We start from the raw sequence: 17,120 nt of genomic DNA on the forward strand, positions 1-17,120 counted from the left end.
CCGGAAAATACTAAAAGGAAAGAAAAAAAATGCAAAGGAAAATGATTTTTTCATATTTGGTTGTCCTATGAAAAATATAAAAGAAGATCAAATGTAATTGAAACTAATTAAAAACTTATGTATTTTAAAATTATTTAATCTTTATATTAATGAGTTAAAATAAATAAAATGAGTTTGAAGTAAAAAATAAAAATAACTTATTAACTTTTAATCCATTTTTTATTTCCCTTCACTTTTCCTTTCCTTATATTTTTCCTTTGTATTTTCTTTCCCTTGCATTTTCCCTCAAATTTTCTAAGAACCAAACATAGCTAAGTGAATTCCGTGATTAAGAAGAAATTGTATCTTTTTCGAGAGAAAAAAAAAAATGTTTAGTTAAATAATTTTGCAATTTCAACATCGTTATTCATTCTGAATAAAGATCCAATTTCGACATATTGGACTAACCAAAAAGCTACGCCAACCTAAGAGTGGGTTGATAGAAGTTTTTGGGCCCCGACCTAAGAGTGGGTTGGACAAGGGAAGAAGAATAAAGGGCCGGCCCCGTAGGGATCTTTTAGGTTTGCCAAAGGGCCTCTCATAAGTTGCCCTAGGTGGTGACTGGGCTGAGGCCACGCTAAGACACGTTTTGTTATGCTAACCGGCTCTGTTTTAATTTTTTTTTTTTTTTTTCATGGGTTGTTTCTTCCATTTTACCATAAATAAAATAAAATAAAAATTATTCTCTTACCCCAAATTTAAAGTAAATACACCTAACTACAATCAGTCTCAAATTTTGTCAATTAATACCAATAAATTTATTCTATTTATAAAATTTATTTTTTAAAGAGATTTTAGGTAGAAAGGTTTCTTAGATAGATGTATTTAATTATTTTTAAAAATAAATTTTAATTTTTAAAAATAATTTTATATATATGTAAAATTTAAAACCAATATTAGTTTAATGTATTTATACAAAACTTCAAGAGCTATGAATAAAATTAATCTAACTAATAAATTATTAACAAGCTTGTGACTTAAACATTTTTGTAACTTAAAAAAATGCCCTTTCATTTTATCAAAATCTTAGAAATTATGGCTCTATTTGAAAGGTGTTTTCCAAAATAGTTCTGAAAAATAATTTTTTTTAAAACAGTTTTTAAAAATGAATTCTTGATGTTTTGTAAAATAAAAGTTTGTTTAAAAAATTAAAATGTTTTTAATCTATTTTTTATTTTTTTTTAAATATATTTGAGAAATAAATTTTATATCTAATGTTTTATTTTTAATCATTCTTTATATTTACATAATTACTTTTTAAAATAGTTATTAAAAAACTTGTGAAAACAACTAAAAGACATTATTAAAAAAATGCTTTATTTTTTATTTTATGGTTTTTAAACGTATTTTCTAGTCTTTTTGTTATAAAAAACAAAAAAATATTTTTGAAAAGAGTTATTAAATATTCTATCTTATTCACTTTCTTATGACTCATTGACAAAGGTTGCACATGAAAAGCTATGAAGAATAAAATGAAGTACAATACTAAATTTTGTTTATAAGATAAAAATTTGGAAAGTAGCAATGACACTCATAATTATTAGGAGTGTCCAAAAAATTAATTATTAATTATATATGTTTCAAAAAAAAAAGTATTTAGTAAATTAACTTAATATCTTATTATAATTAATGGACTTTAAATAATTAAGTATATAAAGTATATTTGATAAAATATATTAATATTATAATTTAAAGTTAAGAAAGACTTAAAACAATAAATTAAAATGAATATTTTTTACCATAATTTCATAAATGCAAAAAAAAAAAAAAAAATTAATAGTAAGAAAGGCAAATATTTTAGTTTAATAATTTTTTTTAAAAATAAAATTGATTTTATTAAATAACTTTAATATTTAAAATAAGAATTAAATAATAAGTTTTGATATAATACAACTTAAAATCATCATTGAGTATTACCAAACACTTTCTAAGTTTATATTTAAATCTTAAAGAATATCATAATTACCTAATTTCTAATTTTGCCATTTAAGGGGGAGCTAGGCTATTTTAAAATTAAATAATATAAAAATTAATTATGGAAATTCTCAAATTGATTGTTGTTTAAGTTCATTGAAAGTGTGTTTTACAAAATTTCTATTTGAAATATTTTTAATAGAAACATTTTAAAGTGTTTATAGGTAAATTACATATCAAGGAGTAATTTTTCAGATTTTTTAAAGTACTTTTTAAATTTGAGAAATAATTTTTTTTTAAAAAAATTTAAATAAATATTTTTTAAAATCATTGTGAAATGTACTGTTATAATCATTTTTATTATTATTATTATTATTAAAAATGAATCAAAACAATATAGTTGTTGTTTAACACGATAAACCTGTGTGTATAACAATGAATGGCTCTATCCATCTACTTAAGGCTTTCATCGACAAGAGAACTACAAAGTCAGAATCCAAAGCACATGTGAAGTGTAAGTGAACGAAAAGGTTGAAAGGGTAGACATGTAGAGGGCCCGGTTGGCTCAGCCTTGGATGATATATACTGCTCGATGATGCCCCCCAAGAGGTAGGAGTCGGTAGGAATTCATGCACAACAGGAAGCAAGGGGAAATGATGACCGCATTTGGTGCACCTAACCTCTTATTTTACACTGCAGAGGCCAGTTGTATTCCAATGCATTCACCCAATCTTTCAACATATCCACCCATCATGTTGTTGTTGTTTTTTTTTTTTTTTAATAAATTTTATATATAAAATATAATCATGTTGTTGTTGTGGTCATATCCAAACTTTACTTCTAATTTTTCTTTATTTCTTTTCTTTTTTCCTTCTTCTTCATTTCTTTTTCAAAAATAAAAATAAAAATTTACAAGAATTTGAGTCCTATGATGTGACACCCCAAACCCAAGAGTCCAATGTGTCCATGAGTTTAGCTAACAAATTCAAAGCTATTTAAAATATTCCAAACGCTTCCATAAAAATTCTAGAAATCATAATTGAAAATGGTTCTTAGTTAAGAATCCTAAATAATCAAATTTAAAGAATTTGTATTAGAAGCATCCTTTTTATCTTGATATTTCCTTATCAATGTCACTTGATCCTAAAAAAGGGAATGATAGAGAAGAGTGAGCATAAATATCCCATTTTTATAAAAATTAATTAATAAATAAACTCATTTAATTCAATAATTTAGTTCTTTGTTTTTTTTTGAAAAATTCAATACTTTCAATTTAAAAATAAAAGAACACCATACATTTGGCATAATTTATTCATATTTTAAAGAATTCCATAAACAAATATGTTAACTTTAGTCTACTCACAACAATCTTATGCCCAAATATAGGGACTTGCACTAAGTGTCTAACCTCACATTATTCCCTATGGACTAGGGTTGCTCTACATCACTACCTCTACTGAGAATAATAAAAGTCAACAACTTGTACCCTATTGATTAGGGCAACCATTAATAACAAGAGTTTCCAAATCATTTTAGCACATATTTTAAAAAAATATCACTTAATCTACTTTTAAAGTTACTTACTATATCATTAACCCTTATATTGAGGAAATCACTTAAATTCTTAAAGAATTAATTCACACTCTTGAACAAGCAAATACTAAAACTTCATATTTTTCTAATTCTTCGAATCAACGTATCTTTCTTCTTCTTTTTTTTCCTTCTCTATATTGTCTTTTTAATTTTTGATAATATGAAGAACGGATAAAAAGATACAAGATAAAAATAGTAAGTTGTTAAAGGAACCAAAAATATCTCACTTATCATCTTTCTCTTTTTTTAATTTTAAAAAATACACTAATATCCCTAGAATCAAGGTAGGTTTTTTAAAATTTTCAAAATATATAAATATCCCTACATTCAATACAAGTCTTTTCTATCTTTCTTTCTTTCTTTTTTTTTTAAATTTTCAAAATGTATAAATATCCCACGCGTAAACATGATGTACAAGCATTTCTTGGCTCACTTTCATGGCCATTCAAAGGTTCACATAAATGTTTTAGTATGAATTGTTGGTCTACTCATTTAAGGGTTAGTTTTTACGGTGCCTAGGCCATGAGGAACATGGAGAACGAACACACGAAAGAGCACAATTGTCAATTGTTCGAACGTGTGGGTCAATATGCACTTGAGCTGGTGTCTTATACCAACATAAGCAACTAGTTTTCAAATTGTCACCACTAGTAATTATCAATGTTGTTCGGTAGGAACACATTCATGACACTTTTAACCAAATTAATGATTTTTCTAAGGATCCCGAATTAGGGTTTTATATTACTATGATCAAAGATGAAAATGTTATGAAATTTTGGTGACATATTATCATATTTTCGTATATGTGGTACGGAAAATTGGTTGAAAGTTTTTATAAATTGAGAATTGGTTAGTATCATAGACATTTCCTATTAAATCTTTTACCATTTCCATACCAAAAATAAAATATCAAAATAAAATTTAATAGTGCAAAAATCCTTCTTTTCGTAGTGTGTTGAAAGTTTCAATATAGGAGCCTAAATTCATTATAGGAGTATATATATATTGAATTTGCAATTGATCAAGAAAAACGTGTCTTGAAGACCATTCTTCAAGCATTAACCCTAACTTTAAATTGAATTTGGGGCAAGCTACATGTGGCTTTAAATTTTAAGAAGTTAAGAATCTAATGTTCAAACAATTCGTAAGTCAAAGTTGAAACAAGGGAGAGACCTTTAAATTGAATTTGGGACAACCCACATATAGGCTTAAATTTTAAGAAGTCAAGAATCCAATGTTTTAAACAATTCATAAAGCGGTGTTGAAACGAGGGAGATACAACTATTTAAAATTAGGTTGCACATAGAGTAATGTTGATTTCTCTTAGAGAGCTTCAATCTACAATCGGTTACCAATTTGTAGCAACTACAAAACCTTTCACCATAGGAATATCTTTACTTAGTTTCTTTCTTTGAATGCTTTTACATATGTGTTTATATATATGAGATTAAATGCATTTATTTAATTGAAATATAAATCCTTAATGGAAATAAATTATCATTGTAAATTGGATTCCAATTAATAATATAATTTAAATTTGAAATGTAAGGTTAAGGAAAGTTATTTTTATGGAAAAAAAGATATTTTGAAATCTTTGAAAGCTAATCTTTTTTTTTTTTTTTAAGTTTTTAAGGAAAGTTTTTTAAATCCTCTCAATTTTGTTTTTTTTGAAATATTTAACAAATAAATTTTCTATTTTAGATCAAATGCTCTAAATTTTTTCCAATTTTTAAAATTGGAATGTTCCTTACTACACTAAATTAGAAATTTTCAATATATTCTCTTGAAAATTTCTATGATGGAATTTATTATTAAGGTAGTCATTTGAAAAGCTCTTAAATTCTTAAAAATATTATGTAGGAGGGGGTTGGCCTTGGCAAGTCTAGCCTTCATTATTAAGCTCACCTTGATTTTAGTTTGTCGTCACCCTAGAAATGGGTTATGCAAGGAATCAAGGGATATGCACTCTTTTTTATATTACATTATATGTGTTAGCAATGGGAATGATCAATCCTAAAAATGAAACTTTTCACTTAGTAACATTAATGTCAATGATAAGTTATACACTTGACTTAGATATAAAAGTAAACTACCTAAAGTGGCATAACTTTAATAGTATAGGGGCTAAAATAAAGGTATGTTAATATTGTCTTAGGAACTTTCTAGTTTAAAGCAAAGAGATTAATTTAAGAGGGTATATACCTAATAATAAGATTATTATCTATCCTTAAAGTAGACTCGATTTTTATGATACTAGGATACTTTACATGTGATAAGATAATTTATAAGAACATTGTGTTTTGCTAAATCATTTATTAATATATAACAATATAAGAACATTACTTTGTTATATATGATCATGTCTTATAATCCAATTACCCTAAATCTCATGACCATATATTGATTAGGCTCAATTATATGGATTGGAAAAGAAACCTATACATAGTATTAATAGTAGAGGAGCTAAAATGGGTAAGAGTTAGCTCATCCAATCCCTAATGAATAATCTTTGTTGGAGGAAAGAGAGACATATCAAAGGTCACATAAGGCGAATGGAAATGCCAAGTGTCTTATACTTGGGCTTTTGGATAATGTTGTTAGCTCTAAGTGGATTTATCACATTAAAACTATTGATTCAAGGCTTATGTGGTTGCAAGAGGACTCACTCAAATTTCCATAGTTGATAATGATGAAACCCTCAATCCAGTAGTTTGACCAGCAACCATTCGGTTAGTGATTACTCTCTCCTTATCCTTTAAATGGAAGATAAGACAACTTGACATTAAAAGTACATTCTTGCATGGCAACCTCAAAGAAATTGTTTACATAGAGAAGCCATCGGGATTCATTCATCCACCTAAGCAATACCATATTTGCTTATTTAAAAAATCAATATATAGATTGAAACAAACACCTCGTGCTTGGTTTGATAAACTCTCCAAATACTTTCCATATCTTGGCTTCCATAGCAACACATCCAATGCCTCTCTTTTTATATATTATACCAATAATATTATAACCATCACTCTGATTTATGTAGAGGATATTCTACTTACAGGTTATAACGATGAGTTTCTCCAACATCTAATCAGGCTAAGCCATGAGTTTGCAATCAAGGGATCTCAAATCATTGCACTACTTTCTTGGAGTGGAAGTGAAGTCATTTTGTAATGGAGTGTTCTTGTCACAAAACAAAAATGCTAGAGAGTGCTCCCTTTGCTACACCAATGGCTATAAAAGACAATCATCTCATCCAACTCATAACTTGTTGATGCTACCCTTTTTCGTAGCATAGTAGGGGTTCTCCAATATCTAACTTTTAGAAGACCCGACATAGCTTTTGCAATCAATAAAGCGTCTCAATTCTTTGGCAGCCCACTCTCAGCCATTAGAAGGCTGTAAAATGGATCTTGAGTAACTTAAATGGGACACACTATTTTGGTCTTGCTATATTGCCCAAAGTCCTACCAACCCCTATGCATTTAGTAATGTAGAGTGGGCTAGTTGGATTAGAACAAGAAGAAGCATCATCGGTTTATGCACATATTCCTTGGTACCAATTGTTTTTCTTGGTGTGCCAAGAAACAACCCATTGTGTGTCTCAATTCAGCACTAAAGTTGAATGCTAATCTATAGTCTCCACCACAACTGAGATGACATGGATCACATTCCTTTTTTGTGAACTTGGTATTCCCTTGGCACAACCACTGCAATTATTTTGTGATGATGTTAGTACCCTTCACGTGTTAGTTAACCTTATGTTTCATTTAATATGGAAGCACATTGAGCTCGACTATCACTTCATTTGAGAAAAAGTTATAGTGGGTCATCTTGTCACATGAAATATTCTTGCATCATCTCAACATGTTGATATCTTCATCAAGCCATTACCCAAGGTTATCTTTCAGGTGTTCAGGGATAAACTGGGTGTTCATCCTCAACCACACACTAGTTTGAGGGGGCATGTTAAGAATACAACTAGAGCAAATTCCATAACAATCTTCTCTAGTTAAGCTACAACTTAAGATAATAAAATCTCCAAATATCAAGCTACAACTTAAGAGAATAAAATCTCCAAAGATCAAGCTACAACTCAAGAAAATAAAATTCCCTCCTACTTAGCAATAACTTAAGAGAATAAAAAATGAAAATAAATATTGTATTTCCTATTCTACAAATACATATTTCCATGTAAGTAAAATATACATAGTATATGTTAAGACCTGCAAATCAATGAAAACACCACGATTTCATTCGTTATTTTTAAAATTTTCTTCAATAGCTTCTTTGAAAATAAAAAATGCAACATCAAAATCTTAATGTTATCTTGAAGCATGGTTGATTTGAATTCCTTTATTGAATGATATATTTTAAACTTCTTGTTTTTGTAGAAATGATGTTTTATATGATTTTTTTTTATTTGTTTAGAATTTGCTTCTCATTTGTTTATATGCTATATGCTAATGAGTAACAAGTTTGGTCAAAATATTAAAAATAGAAGAAAAAAAAAAGATATTATCCAAAAGCATACCTAGTATTTTGAATTGCATTAATTACTACCTTGCAAAGGCTCTAATCAAATATTAATGTTATTTTATTTAGATACCTATTATCTTTAAAATCAAGATTCATCTTCACTTCACTTGATACCTCATCACAAAGAGTTATATATATATATATATATATATATAAAAGGTACTACATTAAAGTTTTTAATTCCATACAGTACTTAATTTTATAACAATAAGAAAAAGTACATAGTATACAATGTAATAGACAAAGTAGTATGAATTTAAACATGGTAGCACCGTGATATTGATGTGAGGAAAATGAATCGACAATCAACTACTTGTGTGGTTGGTTATTACATACAAACTTGAAACTAGTTGATAGTAGTATAACTACTTTAAGCATCATTGAGGGCCTTATTGGCATAGTACACCACAATAGGCTTGCTATCTTCCTTTTGGCCTAGTATAAGTCTCACTACATAATCATTGGCATCGTGCATCAACTTAAATGGGATAGACCAGTTAAGAGGTCTCACGATTAGTGCAATAATGAGGAGTGACTTCAACTTCTCAAATGCTTCCTAGCATGCCTCAATCCATATAAATTGTGCATTCATGAGTGATAAGGCACATATAGGTCAAGAGATTTAAAAAAAATCTTACATGGACCTCCTATAAAAAATTTCATGCCCTAAGAATTGTCTCACCTCTTTAACAATAGTAGGTGAAGGTATCTTCCAAATTAGCTCAATCTTTGTTGGATCTACCTTAATACCCTCTTTAGAGATTATATAGCCAAGCACCACCCTTGATGTTGCCATGAAGTGACCCTTTTCCCTATTTAAAATATTCTTCCAATTTATGAGGATCTTACTCCATGAAGACCTCCATGATCCTTTCTACCATGTCATTGAAAATACTAAGCATGCATCTTTGGAAAGTAGTAGGGACATTGTAAAGACTAAAAGGTGTACGTCTGTAGGCATAGGTACCAAATGGGCAGGTGAAAGTGATTTCTTCCTGATCCTCTAATGTAATAGCAATTTGGAAGTATGTTGAATAACCATCCAAGAAGCTAGCAAAAATAATCATGCCCAACCACCCTTTCCAAAACTTGATCCAAGAAAGGTAGTAAGAAGTGATCTTTTTTTGTGACTAAGTTCAATTTCTTGAAGTCAATGCATGCTAGCCAACCAATAGTCAATCTTCTAAAAATGAGATCATAGATTTTGTAGGATTACAATATTTAACTTGGGATGTTGTGCTATTTGTAAACTCCTATAATTATTAGAGGTCTTATATTACTATTATTGTGTTAACTAAAGGAGTAGATTGTTAGTGAGTTAAAATAATTGGTTTAGGTTAGCAATTTTGTTCTAAACATTATTGGATTCACTCTACATACTTTTTGGGCTTTATATTGACTATTAAATACTAGAAATTGTAAGTTCCTACTTAGGACCGTTTTGGTAAGCATGATTGAATTGAATAATGGCAACAAAAAGGTATTCATCGATTTTACATTGATGCATATGATTACATACGAAAAAAAGGATTTTAGGAGAAACACTTAAGCGTCCTCTATGTGCCTAAGCACCACATGCAAGTGTTCAAGTGCTCAGGGCAATATTGTTTAATTTCAAAATTTTCAAAATTTATATTTTTATAATTGACATTATAAAATCCATTGCACTAGGGTTTTCTATATGTAAATATGTCTTATGATGTTGAAAAACATACATGGCGTCCTATATTACAATTGCCATCATTCTTCCACACATCCCCTTTAATCTCAAGAGGTAGAATTGTGTTCGAGATTGAGTCATCGTGGATGATCACATCCCCTCAAGTCGTTAAGGAGACATCGTGGATGTGAAGACAAATATAAGTGATGGCCAATATAAGATCCTTGGAAGAAGGTAGTGTTTGGCCTAAGTAAACATGTACACTTGATTTTGAAGAATTATTGAATTTGTTTTACTGTCAATCATAGTTTTTACATTTATAGAGTTTCTATTAAACTCTATAGGTGAGTTTCCAAGTACATTGTATGTCTAATGTGTGATTGAGTTTTCTTCTAATACCTAGATTATACATACTGAACATTGATCAAAGAAATCCATGATGAAGGAAAACTTGAAACAAATAAATTAATAAATATATAAAACAAACAAATGAAAGTAATCCACCTTGTTCTCACAAGGCTATTAAACATTGACCTTATGAAGAACAAAAAGAACTGAGAAAAATGGGCGCCAGCCCAAGACTCTTTCCATACTAAAAGTCTCCAACATGAAGCCGAAATTCCCTTTGACAAACCTACAAATCCCAAAGAAGAAAGAAAGACCAATTAGTAAGCAATTAATTTTCTATTTGTAACCATTAATATCTGTTTTCTGATTATGTAGGCAAACAGAAATTCAAGTTGAATACAGTAGTTGAACCAAGTGGGACATGAGATTGATGGTTCTACTTTATACTTGGCATTGATATGAGATTCAATTAGGTGTGCAAGAGCCTAAAGAGGCACCCAGATGACTTTCCCATTCCTATAGATCTGTTATTTAGGGGAACTACTAGTGTTGCATGCCTTTCTAGATATTCTTAAAGAGTGTGGAAAACTAACATGATGTCCCACATCGAATATGGGAGAAAGATCGTGACGCTATATATGTAGAGGCTTCTCTTAACCAAGTAGACACATTTTAAAGCCATGAGGGCACCCTTGGGCCCAAAGGGAACAATATCTATATGGTTGGGTGTAGGTCTTTACAAACAGTATCAAAGCTGATCCCCCACCCCGATGTGGGGTTTTTTTTTGGCTCCATAAGGGGTGTTTGTCTGTTTGACTCCGCAATCCCATGGGACACAACGAGGACGTTGTGTCTGTATGGGGGGTGTTTGTGATGTCCCACATCGAATATGGAAGAAAGATCATGTTTGTGATGTCCTACATCGGATAGAGGAAAAAGATCGTAACACTATATATGTAGAAACTCCTCTTAACCAAGTAGACGCGTTTTAAAACCGTGAAGGCCCCCTTGGGCTCAAAACGGACAGTATCTACATAGTTGGGTACAGGTCGTTACACAACTATCATCTCCTAACTTCTATCAAATTCCAAACACCAAACCCCATCAGATATTTTACTTGAAGCACAATTATTGAGCAGAAGACTTTAGGCATAATCGCGCCCTTCTGCAGCAAGTATTAATTTGAAAACTTTAGATGATCATTAAGCAAACAAAAGCCACACACCTTATTATTACATGATTATGTTTGATTATGTTGTGAACACGTTCACTGAGTACATGTAAGTATTTAGAACTTGCAACTAAAAATCAATCTAACATAAGGAATAAAAAAACAAAAAAGACAACCCATCTTCTCACTAATCCTAGTAGTAGCGTCTTCTATAATTTTGATAGACATAGGCTATTATATAAAAACATACTAATCTTATAAAGAGTCGGAATATGGTTATCAGGTGGGACAATTGTCACGAGTTCAATGTTGAGTTTAACGATTAAGAGTGAAATTTAGGCTCTATTTAATAATAATTTTATAAAATACTTTTAATCTAAAAAGTGTTCTTAAAAAATAATAATAATTGTTTAACAATATTCAAGAAACATTTTGAAATTTTGAAATGAAAAATTGTTTATAATGCTTTCTAGAAAAATTATTTGATAAATAATTCTCTTAAAACACTTTTATTAAATACCGAAACACCATCAAATACGGTGTAATTAGCATAAATTGTGGGGAGACAGCAATCAACAAGTTCCATGAGGAAGCTCTTTCCATTGGTTCACAGTCAACTTCATGATTTGGTAGCCCTAAAATAGGACAAATATTGCTGCAGACCTTCGGTGTCAACCGTAACTGCACCCATGTGCTGGAGACAAGCCATTTAGAACTCATCTGAAAATACAGTGCAAGACACTGTCATAGGAAAAAGTATCCGAGAACTTGGCTTCCAATTGGAGTTTCCGGTCAAAGTAATATTTTTTCTAAAAAATAATTCTCAATTTAGGTTTATGTTTAAAATATTTGTCAAAGTACTGTATCCCTACAACACCAAATTCAACTTTTCTTTTTATTTTTCGTCAATCGGCATGATTTTTGTTTTAAATTTAAAATTACATACAGTGGTTTTAAAATCAATAGTTAGTAATTATGATTTTAAATTTAAAACTAAAATCATAATTATTAATTGTGATAAAAAAAAAATGAAAATCATTTAAATGGGCATGTGATAGGAATGATTAGAGTGATAAATATTTTTGGAGAACATCTACTTTGGTTATTTTCTTCGTCAAAAATACTTTTTCTTCAATGTTCTACGTTTTGGGCTTTGGGCATTTGGCACGTGAGTCAATCGTCATGAAACAGTAGAGTAGATGCCAATAGGACTGGGCGAGTCAATACATCATATCATTAGGAGACAGAAATTGGGAAAAATGGAGCAGGTTTAGTCATTTCAAGAAAAAGGCATGTGTATGTATGCTGAAATTGTGGCTCGCTGTGTCGGTGAGTTTTCACGCTTGATTCGGAGGACTTTACTAGGGGGTATTTGGTAAAATTAAAGCGATTTAATGATTTAATTTAAATTATTAAATAGATAAAATATATTTAATAAAATAATTTAAAATTAAAATAATTAACTTATTTTTAATATAGTTTTTTTTTCATACATATATTTAACAAATATCACTTAATCTTTGTTTCTTCTTGTGAATGGGATACGGGTTTGACGGAAAATCAAGAAGAGAAAGGCCACGTTTTTCAAGAAAATATGATCTTCCCTTCCAAGGATATATAAAACCCCATCTGGGTCGATGGTGATCGAGAAGAAGCGTGGAAATCAAGTGACAAGCTTCAAACGTGTTTCATGCTTTTTCCATTGATTTCTCTTCTTCTTTTTTTTTGTTTTTTCTCTCTCTCTCTCTCTCTCACTCTCTCTCTTGATTTTCTTCTTCTGTAATGAAATGGAAGCAAGGAAAATTTTGGACTGGCTGCTCATGGATCCCACACTGCAAGTAATTTAGTCAAACATGCGTTGTTCGACAATTGGAGGGCGGTAAGGAGATTCTCGATCGAGTTCCACTGTTAATACACTATTGGTCCAGTTCTTAATGTCTTAAGCTTTTAGGTCAATTAATAACTCGATACAGCGACATTAAAAGCCTTGTTTTTAGGGTCTTAACTGATTGAGACCCATCAGGAAGAATATACAAATTGCAATGGTCCCTATAGAGTGTGATTCATTTGGTAACGGGGACCTCATACTGAGACCAATTTATGTAAGCCAACATTTTGAGACCCTTAAAGGGAACCAATGCAAAAGGGTTGCTCCAATTCTAGGGCCATGGGATTAGCATGTTTCTCTTTAAACAGCTTCCCGACTGCAAGGGACTCTTTGATTGGAAAAACAAGTGAAATGGGTGGTCCTCATCCCTCTTTGGGTCCAATTTTCTGCATTTCAACGGAACTTTAGGATGTGACTCATGCTCCTTGGGCATCGAATAGTCAATTGAAATGATGAAGTTGAAACACCAAGTCATTTTATTATATTTTTCGTACAGTAATCACGGATATATTAATATTTTAATTTTATTAATATGTCGGATATATTAGAGATGTGTTGACTGATATTTTGGAAACAAAATTTAGGCACTCTAAAGTTGATCAAAACTTATAAAAATATTGAGAAAAACTCTAAAAATGATATACTAAATAATAATAAATATTTTAAAGTAATTTTATAAAAAATAATAATATAAGTATATGATATAATTAATCATATTTGATAATAATATCGTATGCATCCATAAATTTCTTTTATAAATTTATTAAATTACATCAAATATTATTTGAAAATAATATTATAATATTAATTATAATATATCTCACTTTAAATTTATATTGAAGGATATTTTTTAAAAAAATTAGATAGTTTAAAACTGATCAAAACTTACGAAAATATTGAGAAAAACTCTAAAAATAATATAATAAATAATAATAGATATTTTAAAGTTGTTATAAAATATATATATATATATATATATATATATATATATATATATATATATATATATATATATATATATATATATAATCACAAATATCGTATGCATCCATAAAAAAAATATGAATTTTATAAATTTATTAAATTACATCAAATATTATTTCACAATAATATTATAATATATCTCACTTTAAAATTATAATTTATTTAATTTCAATTGTATTAAATGATATAAAATAAATAATGATATATGTATAATTTTTTTTTATATTTAATTAATATATAAATTATATAAAAAACGGTTAAAAAAATTATAATGATAGGTTTTATATTTTTAGTGATTAATTAAATGAAATTTTAAAATAACATAATTATAATTAATTTGTTTATGAAAATATTTTTTTATAGTTGTTTTTGGGTCAACCAACCCGTGATCATCCAAGGCAAGGATTTACTTGTTTTTGGGTTTGGGCGGGTTTGAGTCCTAGCGCCCGCAATTGAGGCTTTGACGGACCGGAAAATCTGATTTTTCGGCGATTTTCGTGTTGTCGATATACGGTGAAAATTTTCAAAATTTTCATCCATGATTCCAAACAAGCTTTATAGTAACAGTAAAAACACCCACGCGGAAATAAGTTTTAATTAATTCAAGATTACCAGTCTTGGACCTTCGCCGCCAAGACTTATTCAACTATCTAGGAAGAAGCCATCATACAAATTCATTTCGATTTTCAAGATCTAAATCATTGATATGACATAGAACATCAAGCTAGCATCTTCTCTCATTTGCATTTCTAATCCTGATACCCACCCACTTAGAATTTATTTGAACTTCCCCATTAATTCCCTGAGATTTCTTCATTGCCAGGAAGGCTCCAAGACGGAGCTGAAATATTTGTCCTGATCAAAGAAGGTTGTATTCTCATGATTTTGTTCATGTTGTTGGCATTGTATGAGAAGGAGCGCCGCTTGTGTCATAGCCAATTCTGCTTGGAGATCATTAAGTTGTTTCTGAAGGTGACTAATTGCACCAGCACAACCATAGACTGGATCACGATTTCTCGCATAGGCTTCATATACCATGCTGCTTACTGCATCCGCTCTCTTGGACTCGGGAAGTTCCTGAAAGATTTTGCAATTCTAATTCTACAACATAGAATTAATCAACTTCATGGAAGAATGACTTCAAATTTTACTCTTGCCAAACAGATGCCTCCCTTATTGTACCAAAGCGTGTTACACTTCCATTTTCTTGAATGGCTTCATTTTTAATTCATGCAGATTCAAACAAAATAACCCTTTCTACATACATGTTCTTCGTTTTAGCCTTGATATGTAAAAAATTGAAACTAGCTAGTTTCCACATATGGGATAGTGGGGATTACCTGCAAGACCTTGACGATGTTGCTAGCTCCAAAGACCTTATGGGCAATGACGAATTTGAGTGGTTCAGTCGGTGGAAAATATGGAGCTAACACACATCTCTCAGTGCATCGACGACGAAGGATTTTGCAGGCAGCACAGGGACCCTGAACAGTAGTTGGAAGAGAAGAAGGAGAAGGAGAAGAATTAGATGAGGAAGCAGAGAAAATAGTAGTTGAAACTCCGAGTGTTGCGGTAGTTCTGTGTGTGTATTCCATCCTCAGAGAGGGAAAGAGACAAGTGAGCTGCTTTTAGCGAAGAAGAAATCAAAGACCAGAGAAAGTGGGGAGGTTTGAGTTGGGAAGGAAACAGCATAGTGGTATAAATAGGGATTAAGATGGGAATGGGAATGACAATGAGAATGGTGTGCGGAAATGTGAGCATATTGGGAATTCACGTTGATGATACTATCACTATTTTTGGTCATAATCATATTTGAATATTGAACATGGGAAAGGGAAGATTTGACGAGAGGGTCCATAATTTCTTTCATTTACTTCCCCTCCCCGGCGTCCCACCTCCCCCACCAAAAGAAAAAAAAACCAACTCCCCAAACCCAGGTCATCAACCCAGGTCATTAACCCAGGTCATCAACACAGGTCATCTTCTGCCTCCCGATTTGGTCAGCTTCTGCCTCCCTGAACAATTACAAGGCAAAGACTATTGGGTTAAGGGTCCCAATTACTTTTAGTTTGCAAGCCAAAAAACTCCCCAAACCCAATAGTCGAATAGTTTTGAAAGGGAGAGCTTTGACGAGAGGGTCATTAGTTTAATTAATGATTTACTTTGTTTACTAATTTATAACTCACTTTTGAACCTCCAGGCTCCTAATCAGGGGCAGAGCTAGCTGTTGTTGTTTCAAGGATATAATAAAATAGTGAATCTAACCTAGCCCAAAAAAAGCAAACAGGAATCGGAAAGAAGAATAAAAAAATTTATCAAAATTGACAATGAAAGAAACCAAAACTGTTCCGGAAAAAACTTGTCTGATACAGAGTATATACGTATATTTATAACAGAGTAATTACATTCGGATCATATCAAACCTCAGAAAATCTAAGGTTGTTACAAGAGATAAACATCTAAACATAGATTATAAACATTCAAACATAGGATAGAGTCGTTGGAGATAAACTCGGAAATGCAGCTCACTGGTTTAATGGAAACGCAGCTCACTAACTTGAGTTTTCTAGAATATTTGAATGATCATTATCATTATCGTTATCACTAACATTCCCCCGCAAACTGGCGGGAAGATCGTAGATAGCTAGTTTGTCACAAAGGAAACAAAATCTATCAGTCGTATGTCCTTTGGTGAAAATATCTGCAGGTTGAATAGAAGTAGAAATGTGCTCCAAAATGATGTCTCGATGTGCTACTTTCTCACTCACAAAATGATAGTCCACTTCAATATGCTTAGAATGGGCATGAAAAATAGGATTAGAGGCAAGTGCAAGAGCACTAATGTTATCACACCAAATAACAGGAGGATAATCAAGAGAAATTTTCAATTCACATAACAACATACGCAACCAATATACTTCAGTAGTAACTAGAGCCGGACATCTATATTCGGCCTTAGTGCTTGATTTAGAGGCCACTAATAGTTT

The 17,120-nt window shown here is 30.7% G+C and overlaps 1 protein-coding gene across 1 annotated transcript; it reads right to left on the bottom strand.

The window, feature by feature from the left end:
- Positions 1-14,804: 14,804 nt before the first annotated feature.
- LOC117929238 (LOB domain-containing protein 1-like) lies at positions 14,805-15,769 on the bottom strand. The gene is made up of 2 exons (XM_034849509.1): positions 15,474-15,769; positions 14,805-15,210 (listed from the first exon to the last, which is right to left on the bottom strand). The coding sequence occupies exons 1-2, from the start codon at positions 15,726-15,728 to the stop codon at positions 14,947-14,949; spliced, it is 519 nt and encodes a 172-aa protein (XP_034705400.1). The 5' UTR covers positions 15,729-15,769; the 3' UTR covers positions 14,805-14,946.
- Positions 15,770-17,120: the final 1,351 nt, after the last annotated feature.

Source organism: Vitis riparia, chromosome 13, assembly GCF_004353265.1.
Source record: "Vitis riparia cultivar Riparia Gloire de Montpellier isolate 1030 chromosome 13, EGFV_Vit.rip_1.0, whole genome shotgun sequence".
Classification (NCBI taxonomy): Eukaryota; Viridiplantae; Streptophyta; class Magnoliopsida; order Vitales; family Vitaceae; genus Vitis; species Vitis riparia.